General features: G+C 42.7%; 1 protein-coding gene across 1 annotated transcript in view; it reads left to right on the top strand.

The window, feature by feature from the left end:
• The window catches only part of NBN (nibrin), a 198,703-nt gene that overhangs the window by 27,317 nt on the left and 155,905 nt on the right, over positions 1-15,481 (top strand). Inside the window, exon 4 of the mRNA XM_069220448.1 lies at positions 6,666-6,825. Coding sequence (XP_069076549.1) covers positions 6,666-6,825 — 160 coding nt within the window. The remainder of the gene's footprint in view (positions 1-6,665; positions 6,826-15,481) is intronic.

Below are 15,481 nucleotides of genomic sequence, written 5' to 3'. Positions count from 1 at the left end.
ATTCTACTTGGAGGTGATTTCAACGTAGTTATGGGTAACCTCAAGCTCAATCTGTGATTAGATCTCCAGAACTTTGATCACTATCTGAAGGGAGCCGTTTGTGTGTTAATGCATTTCCTTGGATATGCATTAGGCAAGGTCTAAGGAGCTTTGCTACCAGCTGGAGGTAGAACAAGGAGGACAACACAGACTCCACAACAAATCAGATTTATATTATGACCCATTTAGTCATGCAAGGAAAACTCCAGGCTGGAAAAGGTTAACATTTTTATTACAAGCTGATGCTCAGGATTATATAAATGAGCCTCATGACAAAACCATAAAGGTAAAGAATCATCATGGTTGGGAGAAAGGAAAACCCTACTAATTGGAAAAGAAGGCTAACATGCTGAGCTACAACACATATGGACAAAAAGTGAAAAGCAAGTACAGGCCAAAAAGAATTTGCAAAAAGGTAATCGGAAGCAAAAAAGTAAATAACCAACATTGATAAAAAGTGTGTAAAAAGGGAAACCGTCAGCATGTCAGAAGCTTGATCAAGAGTCTTCTTCTTTGGGTTAAATTTAAACTCTGACTAAACAAAGCATTTTAAAATCCAGCAATAATAGAGAGGGCAGTACCTCTCCGAGTCCAAAAAGGTATCAGCTCCTCATGAGAAGAGCAAGAGGGGCTAAGGGGCAAAGTCCAGGGGGAAAGTAGACAGGGTGACTGCTCCAGGGGAAACTGAAGCAGAACTGTCCAGAGGGAAGCTGCTCCAGAAGAAGGGTCAAACAGGACTGATGCAGGGGAAAGTCAGGACAAGAGTGTTTCAGGAGAGAGATCAAGCACAACTGACTCTGGTCCACAATGGGAACGGTATATCACAATTCAAAGTGCAAGATGATTCGAGAGTTCATCACTCCACACAGCTCGAAAGATAAAATTATCCAATGAGCATCAATCATATGACAGGAACGGCAACATAGGGACATTTGTTCAAGTCTAGCATGAGAATGGCATGCATCTTAGCTTATCCATACAGTTGAAACAAATGTAGAATTCAAGGTTAGTTTCTCTATCTCGTTATGAGTCTATTACCAATCTAGCATCTCATGGGAACATTACCTTAAAGGAAATGGTCACGTCCCAAGAATGACTGAACATTGTTAACACGATTATAGTCCTTGCAGGACTCACTTAGGCTAAGCATAAGAATACATGCCACTCAGCTACATCAATTAAGGTGCATAAAACATTCAAAATAATAAATTCATAATTAATAATATTGTCAGTTTATGTAATTGTAATTTTTTAGAACAGAATAAACTTTATTAATGCATTCTATTAATTTTGATGCAGAACTACATCTGCATGTTACTTTTAAAACATTTCTCTTTAGAAAACTATTATTGTTTTAATAAAAACTAGTATTTAACTTAATGTAACGATTAGAATCAAAATAAATGATTACATTTGAAGTTTTCGGTTTATACCGCATCTACTAAAATTGGCTAACCTCAGTGAATGCACATTAGCATAGGCTGTAAGTGCGCCGCTTTATAACTAAATTGCTATAACTTTTAATCACAAAATGCAAACTCTGCCACATTCAGGTGATTACTGTGACGTCAAAGTAGCTCTTGACATTTCTGCCATATTAGGTGAAACAACTAGGTTTCATAGATATTTGACAACTCCAACACCCAGACACAGTAGACTGCTTATTACTCGTTAGCACACAAGATGTACACTAGATTAGAACACTCTATAGTGAACTCTTTGTTAATGCCCAAAATGTATAAAACAGAGAGTGGATTCATAGCCCTCTACGACCATGTTATCTACACATTTTGACAGGATAAGAGCAACCAACAGATAGGCTACGGAGACTAAGCAACTACATCCTGCAAGATAAACTTAAGAGAGACAATATTGCTAAGTGTAGCAAGCCATAAATGCTAACTGATAACTTGGGAGAGGAAGAAGTAACCATGCTCTGGGATGCTCTAAAACCAGTGGTCCATATTAAATAAAACAAGATCAGTAAACCAGACATATCTAGAGGCCAAAGTAAGAGAACTGTAAGAAATCCATTAGAGTTAATTGTTTAAAATCTGGTGCATATTGAAACTACTAGAGATTTATGGCACTCGGGATAAAGTGTTGGCATTAAATACAGACAAAACCAAATACATGCAGTTTCCAGTGTCTCTCTGAAACATAAAGCCACAGATATAGTCGAAGTCTAGTGCATTCTGTGGTGAACTATACCAAGCAGACAGCATATCCGTGTATAGGATGCTGGCTTACCTGCCACAGGCTGACTCCCAGCTCTACTGTCAGAACATACAAAAAATGATGAGGAATCAAATTTGATGAATTCATAGACACTATAGAATTTGTTAAGTCAATATTCACAGCAGTTTTGGAATTTCCATGATGGTTTATTTCTGTAACGGAATGCAGGTCCTGCGGGTCTGAGATCAGAGTCTTCTCTGACCAGAACACTCTGCGCCTTGCGCTCTACAAAGAACCCACAAAAAAAATAGCAACTCCGAAAGCATGCAATTCCACACTTAACACACTGTAGTTAGTCTTAAAAAATGTGCAAGTCCCTGGCCCTGATGGGTTCACTTCATTATTTTACCAAACCTTCTGCAGAGCTTTAGCATTAACAAGTGTGCTTAATTCAGCCTCCAATTGAGGGTGTTACACCTACAATTACTGGGGGAACAGTCACATTAATGCAGAAACCAGGCAAAGGCTATGACTTCTGCACTACTGTAGACCAGTAACCTTATTACATAAAGAGGTAAAATTCCTCATGCGCTTACTTGCAGCCAGGTTAGGTCCCATAATACCGGGCCTAATAGAGCCAGATCATCATTGATTCATTCCAGAGATAAACAATGGGGATGACACAAGAAAGAGCCTATGTATGATAAACAGCTTACATAGAACATGAAACATGCTTTGATCTCTTGGAATCCAAAATAACTTCATATTAGTGAGTTGTGCCTTATTTTCTAGAGAATGTGGAATCCTCCAACAGCGTTAGAATGTGAGCACTGTGAGGTGACACGTTAGAATGTTAACACTGAAGGACTTCCTGGTGACAGATAGGGGCAAGTGCTGGAGGTTAGAGGAAGCAAGAGATTGTGCTAATAAAGGTGTCACTTCTATACCTTTGTCAAGGCTCGTTATTCCACAAGTTGGCACTTCCTTTGGCCCCAGCTTTCAAAAATGGTTGCCGCTTGTTAAAAAATTCCTCAACACTTGTCAGAGTGAATAGGCTCTTCTCCACAGTTTCTGCCGTGCATAAAGGATTGAGATAAGGGTGCCCACCCTCTCCATTACTATTTGCTTTATTTGTTTAGTATTTTGCACACAAAGTACTAAAGATGTCAGAGAGGTAGAAAATGGCAAAGGTTCTTCTTAACTTATGGTGTATGCTGATGACATCTAGCTGTCGGGGGGGGGGGGCGTATTAACATAACAGCATTTTCCAGAATCCTACATCTCTTTTTCTGGAGACTACATCTCCAGTTTCAACATATCCAATTAAGAAATTTCAAAAGGCACTAAACTATTTTTCTTTTTCAGGGAAAGGGCCAGAATGTTTATGTACCTAACAGCAAAATATTGTGATCTTGGCCTACCCCATATGTCTAAATAGCACCAAGCTTCCTAATTTCAGTACTTTGTAGAATGAAAGAGGTCAGAGAGTGAAAAGCAATGATGTTTTAAGGACAAAACTCTAGCAGGCACAAACATAAGGAAAACACGTTGGCTTGGGAAGAGAATTGAAGCAGGAGATATATTCCTCCTTGTGGTAAGAGACTTTTTTGAAGGTATTCGCCAAACAGGCTAGCGAACTTGTAGAGACTTTCTTTCTTCCAGGCAGGATGATACTGACATTTCCAGATTTGACACTGGGAAATGCTTAATTCCATCAGAGCAGGGGGAACTAGATACATTACTAAATTTGAATAGTTGATACTAAAAAAAGTAGGCGATAAGAAACTTGTATAAGAACTTTAAAAACTTTATTTAGAGAGTGACAAACAATAGAAGTCCCTGAGACACTACAGGTGAAATATTGAACTGGGCTTCATCCCTTTAGATGTAGAATGGGAGGAAGATATATTTGTTAGGACACACACAGCAGCCAAAATGTGCATCGGGCAAAGAAACTTGTTCAAAAGTGATGTTATACTGGTACTGTACCCCCTACATATCATTCCAGTGGAATAGAAGTGGGTCAGAAGTGTGCTGGCAGGGCTGTGGAAACAGAGGCACCCGGAGGCAGATCGTGTGGCGATGCCCAAAATTGCAGACTCACAGAGCGTATGTACTTAATGTTATAAGCAAGATACATCTATTACCTAATATCCAGTCTAGGCTTTACTGGGCCACCCAACAGGCGAGCAATCCCACTTCACTATCTAAAAGGCAAATAGATGCCTCAAACAAGCCAAAAATGGCCTGTGTGGGTAAGGGCAGGACCCCATTGCAGAGGAAATGATGACATAGATTATGGTACGTCTTTGGAATAGAAAAACTATCTTCTGCTGTGGAGAAGAAGTCCAATATATAGGAGACAGACTCAGTTCCATTTCTATCCTACCTCTCATCCACATTCAGAGAACTGTTGGGTCAAATATCTAAGACAGCTAAAAATCATACCCCAGATGAGAGATTAGCTCTCTAATACAAAGAAACACCATTATGTTGAAGAGTGGACATTACCCAACAATGTAAGATACACTATATTAAGGGTTATTTAACACGTCCTATATTATTCGAATCGGCATCAACGAGGGAAAGTTGTCTTTTCCATTTTCGTTTGATCAGTTATTGCAAAACGTTGATTTAAGTATTATATAACACCATCCTCTTATACCCACCAGCTAGTGGTTTTAGGTTGAGAAAAATATCTTGATAAAAAAAAAACAATTAATGATTTGATGTCTAAACTAGCCCATTTCATCCTCCATGGTACTCAGTATTATGCACACATTTTTCTACTAAAGAGAAAACCCTAATGCTTCATGGGTTTTTGCCTTCTTTGCTCAACTGTGGCTTCCATTATTCAATTTTGTTTTTTTTTGTATTTTTGCTTGTTAAATATTTCTTGATTTTCAAATCGGTTTGGAAATGTGATTGTGTTGTTTTTTTAACTTTAAAAATATTTGGTACTGCTTTAGTATAACGTACTTCTCGGGAGTTGTCTGCTGTTTGTAAAGTTGCCACCAGTGGTTGAATGGAGATAACGGATATTCTCTTGATCCCTGTTGTATCCTAATGATGTTAATAACTCAATTTCTGACATACACATTCAGCCAAAATTCATGTTTTACAAAACGTTGTTCAAAGCTTCCCATCCATATTACATAGGTAACAATATTGCTCACTGGTGCATGAATAATGCATGAGTGATCAGAGCTACCCGCTTTACTTCTGTGAGCCTTGTCTCAATAATTGCCAGAAACCTATTGGAAGCTAAAAGTGGCAGCAAATTCTAAATCCTGTTGGTTACGCTTCTAAACCACCAGGGGATGTGTTTAGTATGTCATCCTTCTTCAAGCCTGACCCTGCATTTCTCTATGTAGCAGGAGAGAAGGGGCTGCCAGTCCATTGTTGTGGTTAGCATGACGTGATCCAGAGATGCGTACATTGAGCTTCACAGCAAGATGCGTCTGTTCTTACAAAGGAATTTCCTAATATGTTCATTCTTGAGTCCTTCTGCAAAATGGTCTGAGGTTCTTGATGAAGGACGTTCAGGTACAGTGGAGCCAACAAACTAGTTTTACCCAGACACTGCTACAGCTAGACCCCAGCCACTTGCCCATAGAGAGATCTTGCTAGCCTGCCATTAACTAAAGGTGGCCCTGGTGAATCATCTCTTCACTTCTAAGGCTGGTTTGCATTACCAAGTACTGATCTCAGCCCTCCCTACTCTACCCAGTGGTGGTTCAACTTGTTCTTTGCCTTACACACGTCCTACTAAATTAACTTGTGGTCCACATTAGTGAACTGTCTGCTGTAGCCAACCACTCTAAGACCTGAAGCTGGACCCTACAAAACCTGCTGACAAACCCACTTTGTCATTCAGGTCTTGCCTCTTTGCACCTACCCGCTACCCCATTTTCATTTTCCTCACTTCAGACAGAGAATCGGAACATATCACCTGCACTCCCTCTAGAAGAAAAAGACTAATTAAGGCAGTCCAGTGTACTCAAGCTCAATAATAGTAAAAAAGTAGGTAGTTATTTTTGGAGATAATCCACTCTTTTTAGCAAGTGCCTTAGGCTTTTTTCCATGTGCACACAACCTATTTAATTTTGTGAAGCCAGTTAGGTTAAGTATTTATTTCTTGTAGTAAGAAGCATATTCGTACCAGGGGTTTGTGAAAACATGATAGACTATTCATTTGGGAAATAGTATTTTCGAACACATCTTTTAATCTTTGCATGAATACTGTCCCAGCCATTCCTCTTGAAAATATGCATCAGTCTTCCTAGCTGCATGAGGAATTCAGATCTTGATGCTATATCATTGGTGGATAGTAACTATTTTCTCTCTTACTCAGCCATGAGTCACTACATTGTATTGAAATTAGTGTGTTGAAATTTAAAGCTACTTTAAGGAGCTGAATTAAAACTAACAATTTTTCCTCTTGCTAGGGTGGAATACGAGCCTTTGATCACTTGCTCCTCCTGTTTAGATGGTCCTGAGAAATCAGCTTTAAACCAAGCTCTCCTTCAATTAGGAGGACATGTTGTTAATAATTGGACTGAGGAATGCACTCATCTTGTTATGAATTCTGTTAAGGTTACTATTAAAGTAAGTAAAATCTTGCTTTTGACAAATCTGTTGTAACAATTTATTCTGTATTGAATATCATGTTGGTTTGCAGTAAAACAGCGTATGAGTGTGTGGCAGTACTGGTTTCTCAGTTGTCTTTGTACCTGACTAAGGAATTTTATTATGGGTGCACCTGGCTGTGTGTTGCGCACTTGTGTATGTGATTGTGGTTGTGTTTAAAAGAGGATACATTTCACTTTACTCTGTCGGTTTTATTTGCTGATTATACCAGTTGGTTTTGTGGGAGGTGGGACTAGACACATGGTAAGACAGTCTTTGGGCACTAAAACAAACATGCCTAACTTATAATTAGGGTTAACAACAACAGAGGCATTCCTACCGACCCAGAACCTAGGGTAATTAAACCATATAACAACCACAATGGTTCCAGGAGTTAATATTCATGTATAGCACAAAATGTAAAAAAGAACAGAATGAAGCAAGTAAAACGGTGCCCAACAAAAAATTAAAAGCAGTTAAGATTGTTATTAAATAGTGATTCTTTTCACAGCACAATATACAAACCAAAGATGTTTGCTCCACATATTACACTAAACAAACGTGTAAGAACAGTTTACAATGTAATCATAGATCACAGGCAAAGGGTCTCAAAATCAATTAATTAGTCCACAAAGGATGGAACCTGCCACAGTCAGTGTTTCATCCCCAGTTTACCAATGAATCGTCTACAGCATTTCGACCCTTGCAATTTACTGGGTCATCATCAGGACAAACAAAATTTGGAGCACAAGAACAAAATATGATAATAATAATGTAGGCACTGTATATACATAAAACTATTGAATAAGAGAAAAGTAAGGATGTATATAACCTAGGCCGAGTACTTACATTGATGGCTGCAAAGCAAAGCATGCTACCACCCACAAATCTTCTCAAGGGAATCTGTCCTAAAAATTAATATCTAGTCTCTAAGTCAAAAAACTACAATCGCTTTGTCAAGGGAGCCCCTGGTTATTCAACTACTTGCAATACGGCTGAATGAGGCACAGTGGTGGGTCAACCATGTTGTCTCCTTATATACCGATGATGCCTCCATTTATGTCAAACACCCTGAGGGATCATTGATGATATTGTTACAGATTTTGTCAGTTTGGCAGAATATCTGGCTTTGAAGTCACTATGCAAGAAACAGTCCTGTTCCCCATTGTTGCATTAGCGGCCATGCCGCAGACAAAGCGGCAGGTGACTGAGCTCAAATGACAGAGTGATCAGTTCCAGTACCTAAGGATACAGATTGCTCATGCTCCTAGTCCCGCTATCGCCCTTATACGGGCAAGGTCCTTGTGGAGCTGGAAGAACCAATTAATTTTTGGTTTTGCCTACTCCTGTCGGTGAGGGGTAGGGTTGCATTGAGCAAGATGTTTCTATTACCTCATTGTCTGTATGCCCTCCAGAATGCCATGTATGATATTCCAAACCCCCCATTTGCTAAACTCAAGAGCTTCCTGGTGTCCCTTGTGTGGGCCAGTAAACGGAGCCTGGCTAAATTGGATATTTTAAAACTGGATCCCGAACAGGGGGGCCTGAGGCTACTAGAAATGCAACTACATTGCCTTATGGGGCTTTTAGTGTTTGCAGCACAGTGGTGTATGGATGGCCCCAACATGGAGAAGAAACTCCTGGGAACGTGGGGAGCAGATGCAGATCTCCCACGCTGCCTTATGCTGGGGTCAAGTGTCCGGGGTGATAACACCTTTATATTCAGACAGGTGACTGTGGCCTGGGAGAAGACAATTGTCCAAGTATTACATTGGGCACCATATGCCAGACGTCTGACACTTTGGTGGTTGAGACCCATCCATTCCATTCAATCAGTGATGGACAAATAACAATGGTTTGAAGGCGGCTCCAATACTGCAGGAGACCTCTGCCTTAATGACACCTTTCTCACATTGGAGTTGGCCCAGACTACCTTCAACCTTCGGCAGGGCCAATTTTTGCAATATGCTAACATTTCATGTACATTTCAGGAGATTTGGACCACATTTCCTGCAGAACTAAAGTAGTGACAGACATTGTTGGCGCTATTGGACCCCCAGGTTGACTCAAGATCTGACCTCTCGCATCTAAAAGCCTCTTAAGGGGGATCAGCTTATTGGTAAGATGGAGCCCTAAAACAGGTGGTCCGAGAGCGTACCGGAGCCACTGTCAGAAGGGGCCTGGAAAAGAGCATATGCCCAGGTTTAAGAAGTGGCTAGCAATGCACGGTTCAGGCTCACACAGTTTTATTACTTGCAACAAGCCTATATGACCCCACAGCGGTTACACAGAAATAACGTAACACAGTCGGGCGTGTCCTAGATGCAGGACTTGCCCCAGTATTTTTCCACATGTGACGTGGAGTTGCTGTAAACTACAGGGATTTTGGATTATGATCAGTAGGACTCTACGAGCAATAACACCTGTGCATATGGAGATATCTGTCAGCCACTGCATACTGGGGTTGCTCCCTACCTCCAGGCGCGTGGCCAAAATGCTGTTCCTAATCACGCTGCTGGGGCTGATCCTGGCAAAAAGACAGGTGGCCATTCATTTGCTGCAGAACAATGCCCCGACGTTAGATAAGTGGATGTCGGACATGCTTGAGTGGGGCACAGCAGTAGAGAGACTGGCTGTGTATGGTGCACACAAATGAGAATACGGACTGTGTCTCTAGAATCAGACCGGACTGGTGGTGTAGTGACTGAAAATATTTCAGTGTGTCTAAAGTTAGAGGTCTGGTGGAATTAGGTATTGTGTACAGGAGAGCGCGTGGGGCCTGCTCCCTAGTCTTCCCCCACCCAAGTCTGCACCCAGTATTTTTAATTGTGTCCTTTTCCCCTTTTTATGGAGTTCTTGCTCTCTCCCATTGACCTCCCATAGGAGTAAATGGGAATGCACAACCTCTCCCCCCTGGAGAGATGACATGCTAACTGACTGCTGCCGTTATTTTATGCTTATGCTATCTTATTAGATTGTGCTTCTTATGAATAAATATGTAATCAGATATGTACTGCCGCCATCCGCTTAGCTGATTTGTAAAACAGGATATAGTCATTGATACACGGTGTTGTATGTATTGTCTCCATATGCTATGATTCTGTACCAATTCTGTACCAATTACAAATAAAACATGTTAAAAAAAGAAAATCAATATTTACATTAACAAATACGAAATAGAGATTTCATACAGTAATGACAAAACCAAAACCTGTTCATCATATTTATGTTAGTAATTCATACAATCAAAATACGGTACAAAATGAAGAGTGCATAATACTCCAATGTCACATTACATTTTCATGAACATATCATACATCAATAATGAATATGTTATAGGTAAAACAGTGTAGAACATATATGGTAATCAAGAAACACACAAATCATATGCAATACACGGAGAGCAACAGAAGCCTCTATATATTATGCTCAATACAATACCACAGAATTACATTCCTCCAGTGTGTTCGGGCTTTTTGTGATACTGTGACACCTAAGTATCTAGAGGCATTCTGCCCAGTTAAGGACAGCCTGAGTGTCACCTCTACAAGGAGTTTCCTAATTGTTAGACTTTTCATCCTTGGCGTGGTCTTCCTTAACTTTTTGCCTCTGTTCCCCAGGCTGTTGATGTGTGCTGGACTCTGATTTTGCTGTTTTTGTTACTCTGGGCACTTTACCACTGCTAACCAGTGCCAACGTGCGAGTGCTCCTTTACAAAATGTGTATGTAATTGGCTTATCCATGATTGGCATATTTGATTTATTAGTAAGTCCCTAGTACAGTGCACTAGAGGTGACCAGGGCCTGTAAATCAAATGCTAGTAGTGGGCCTGCAGCACTAATTGTGCCACCCACATAAGTAGCTTTGTAAACATGTCTCAGACCTGCCATTGTAGTGTCTGTGTGTGCAGTTTTAACTGTAAATTCGACTTGGCAAGTGTACCCACTTGCCAAGCCTAAACCTTCCCTTATCTTACATGTCAGACACCCCTAAGGTAGGCCCTAGGTAACTTCAAGGACAGGGTGCAGTGTATGGTTAAGGTAGGACATATAGTAATGTGTTTTATATGTCCTGACAGTGAAATATTGCTAAATTCGTTTTTTCACTGTTGCAAGGCCTGTCCCTCTCATAGGTTAACATGGGGGCTACCTTTAAATCTGATTAAAGTGTAAATTCCCTTTGGGAGCGGATGGACATGTGGAGTTTGGGGTCTCTGAGCTCACAATTTAAAAATACATAGTTTAGTAAAGTTGATTTTGAGATTGTGTGTTTGAAAATGCCACTTTTAGAAAGTGGGCATTTTCGTGCTTATACCATTTCTGTGACTCTGCCTGTTTGTGGATTCCCTGTCTGGGTCAGTTTGACAGTTGGGCTGGTGCTCCTCGCACTAAACAGTGACACAAAGGGAGCTGGGCTGTAGCCTGCAAATCCTGATGAGCCATCTGTGCTAGGAGGGTGGGGAGGAGTGGTCACTCACACCTGAAAGGGCTGTGCCTGCCCTCACACAATGCAGTCTCCAACCCCCTGGTGAGTGTCTGGGGCCTGGCCTTGGCAAGGCAGGATTTCACATTCATAAGAGACTTTACTTTGAAGTAGGCCTACTTCAAAGGAGAATATGGGTATAAGAAGGGCACCCAAGACCACAGACTCTATCTATTGTTTTTTTACACTTAGAAATCCGTAGTAATTCCCTATGGTTGTACCAGGCTTGCTTTAAAGATCGCTTAATCAATCTCAGTGGATAACCGCAGGCCTCCAATTTTTTTAGCCAGGATATCTGCCTCCTGGTAGTAATCCTTAAATTTACAGTTTCTCTGCACCTAGAGAAACTGACCAAAGGGGAGCCCATCTTTTAGACCATTTGGGTAATGACTAGTATATTGGAGCTGAGTATTGTGGGCCTTGGGATTAGTTTACAAGCTTGTAGCCAGCTTATCCTCATTTGCTATAATGACCAAGTCCAGAAAGTCATTAGATTTACTACTGGAGTGTGATGTTAAATTTAAACCCATCGAACAAGCATTGAGCCAGTCCAAAAACTGAGTGAGCAATGAACTATCACCATGCCATGTAAATCTTTTTTTTAATCAATATATCACCTCCAGTGGCGTACATTATTGAAGAATGGATTAGTTGTTGCATCATAAATGTACTTTATTTCAAGATTGTTGACAAAATTGCACTATTGGGGGCATAAGTAGCCCCCATTGAGGTTCCTTTAATTTGCATACATTACTAACAATCAAATTCTAGAACCGCACACATCATTGTTGGATTGTTTTACATTCCTTATCATGTTTGTGATGCTGATTACTTTGCTTTGTTTCATCTGCCTTATTATTGCAGCTCATTCTCTCTGTGCTAGATTGCAATTGTTTCAATAAATGTATTGAAAACTTATCTTGCATCTTTTTGTCTCGCCTTGATGTGCATGAGTGATAATACTAAAGGGGTACGATCTGTTTCCATTGCTTCCCTGGGAGTCACAGTGTCATGCTTAGCTTGCCATAATCACCTTTTACTCCGGTGGGTTTGGAGGTTTGGTGAGGCACTGTGAGTTAGCCAAGAGTTAGGCCAGCAGATACTAACTGTGTGGATAGACTCAGTCGCCCACACTTTATTGTTCTGCTGTCCTAAACACGCAGTCCTATAACCAAAGTAGGAACTACATATCAAGCCTACATCGGAACTTCCAGCGGACTCGTCCTCAGCACGTTTCATTAGGAACACAAAGAAAAAGTTTTATTCATAATGCTTGTTCTCTAAGGAAAAGAACCAATTGTGTCACAATGTCCTGTGCTCCACGTAAACTGTGAGGTGAGAAGACTCTGAGAGGGACATTAATTGGAAGGTGTTGATGTACAGGAGCAATATAAGCAGAACAAAAAACAGCATTCATTTTAATAAAATTATGGAGGTCATTACAACAATGGCGGTAAATCCCGCTTACCGCCGTGTAGAAGGCCGGCAACACACCGCTGCGGCCGCGGAATTCCGCCACAGCTATTACGACCCACAGCTCGGAATCTGCCAAAATTTAGACACCCACACAAATCCGCCACACCAAAGGTCAGTGATAAACTGGCGAAAACTAAACCTCCACCGTCACGCCAACAGGAGTATGCCCACACTATCACGACCTACGAATCCATGCTGCGGTCTTTCAACCGCGGTAAACCATTGGCGGTACACACCGCTGCGCTCAAAATACACACACTCTTAAAAAACACAACCTCATTGGACAATTCCAAATACACACACCTGATACACATACACACACCCAATCCAATATAAAACACCCGCCCACATCACCCACAAACCCTTACTACCTAAAATATTGACGAAGGCCAGAGAGACAGCACAGCAAAGACAACGCCACCATACAGAGGCACACAACACATTCACACATACACATCCACGCACAAAACACCATACACCCCTAAACATCACCCCACAAATCACCACACACACCACCTCACACATCATCCACACCACCCCATGGCACCGCAAAGACACCCAAGGTTTTCTGAGGAGGAGCTCAGGGTCATGGTGGAGGAAATCACCCGGGTAGAGCCACAGCTATTCGGATCACAGGTGCAGCACACCACCATAGCTAGGAAGATGGAGTTATGGCGCAGAATCGTGGACAGGGTCAACGCAGTGGGACAGCACCCAAGAACACGGGATGACGTCAGGAAGAGGTGGAACGACCTATGGGTCAGGTGCGTTCCGTGGTCTCAAGACACCACATCGCGGTTCAGAGGACTGGCGGCAGACCCCCACCTCCTCCCCCACAACTAGCAACATGAGAGGAGCAGGTCTTGGCTATACTGCATCCTGAGGGCCTCGCAGGAGTAGCTGGAGGAATGGACTCTGGTAAGTCAAATCTTAACTACTTCATCTCCCACCCTACCTTCATGTTAACACATACCCCCACCCTCACCCTCACCCCCATCACTCCAACTCCTCACATATGTCCCACTATCACAAACCACACATCCCAACACCAAGCCCGGCATGCAACAACAAAGCATGGACACCCATCACCAATGCATGTCCACTGCACATACCCACACAGATCCCTAAACAATTAGCACACAAGGTCCTACACAGGAATGCAAGCACTGGGGTACAGGGTCACCCACCTATTGCACACCATGGCACACACTGATACTAAAACTATGCCTTTACACCCCTGCAGGACCCCTTCCCAACATCACCGGACAGGAGGTTCCAGACATGTCCACTCCCCCCACAGAAGAGGCCCACAGTGATGACAGCAGCTCTGTCCAACTGGATCTAGATGACCAGCCCGGCCCATCTGGGACCTCAAGACAGTTGGTTCCCCTCACACTGACACAAGCCACAACAGAGCCTCCCCCCTCTGGAAGCACCAGCACAGCACCCACCCAGCGGGCCCATACCTCTGTCCCCAGGACACGTCAAGCAGCAGTGTGCCCACCACTATAGGAACCCAGGCCAACCCACCGCCCCAAGAACAGCAAGGATCTGGGGGCAGTGGGCACACGGTTCAGGGGACAGAGGCCCAGGAACACAGGGGAACTGGGAGGGCTGCTGTGCGACGGGGAGGACAGGTCCAGGGAACCCACTCTCCACGAGGCCCTCTCCAACATCATGGGAGCCTACCACCATTCCCAGGAGGTGATGGCAGCGGTACTGGCCAAGTTTCAGGAGACCCAGCGGTTGCAGGAGGAACAGTATTTGGGGTTCAGGGAGGAACTCAAATCCATCAATACCACCCTGGGCACCATTGTAGGGGTGCTGAAGGAACTTGTGAACACCAGGAGGGACACTGTGGCACAACAAGGGGCCCCTGACACTAGCCTGGACGATGAACTGCCCACCACCTCCGCCGGCGCTAGTGGACAGGAGGCACCGCCATAGGACCACGACACCAGCACCCAACCCCCTGCAGACGGAGAACCACCCCGCAAGCGGTCCCTGAGATCCCTGCCAAAGGCAGGGAAAAATGCCAAGACCCCGCCAAGAAATGAGACCACCCTGATTGTCATTCTTCTGTCCCACTTTGTCACCCTGTCCATCCATCAGCTGCCCCAGCTCCACTTCCTATGCCCCTTTGGACAATGCACCTGTGAAACAAATAGACTGGACTCTGCCATGGACATTCCTGCACCATCACCCCTGCCCATTTTACAACCCCCTCCACTATTTAGCACTTAAATAAACACCCTTAAATCAGAAAACTATCTGGAGTCAGTCTGTGCTTTCAAAAATGTGTATATGCAATAACTGAGGAAAATAGCAATATCCATTGTATTGTCAACCTACCTATGTCACACAGCTCTAGTCCATGAGGAAACATATTAGAGGTCACACAATGAGACCCACATCTGTGAAATTGAAAGGGAAAGTGACCAACCAGGGTCCATACACTGGGTGAAAGTGACAGACAGATGAGAGGTAGAACAAGTGTATCAGATGTAGAAGGCAGTGATGTCTTCTTACCTGTGTCTCACTGGAAGTATTGATGAATCACGGTGTTTCTGTTGTCGATATCCTCTTCTTCTGCTTCCTCTTCTTCACTGTCCACAGGCTCCACAGCTGCCACAGAAATCACAGAGGAGGGACAGGGAGATTAGTGGTCCAGTGTACA

Source organism: Pleurodeles waltl, chromosome 2_2 (assembly GCF_031143425.1).
Source record: "Pleurodeles waltl isolate 20211129_DDA chromosome 2_2, aPleWal1.hap1.20221129, whole genome shotgun sequence".
NCBI lineage: Eukaryota > Metazoa > Chordata > Amphibia > Caudata > Salamandridae > Pleurodeles > Pleurodeles waltl.
This window is presented reverse-complemented; position numbering and strand designations above follow the sequence as displayed.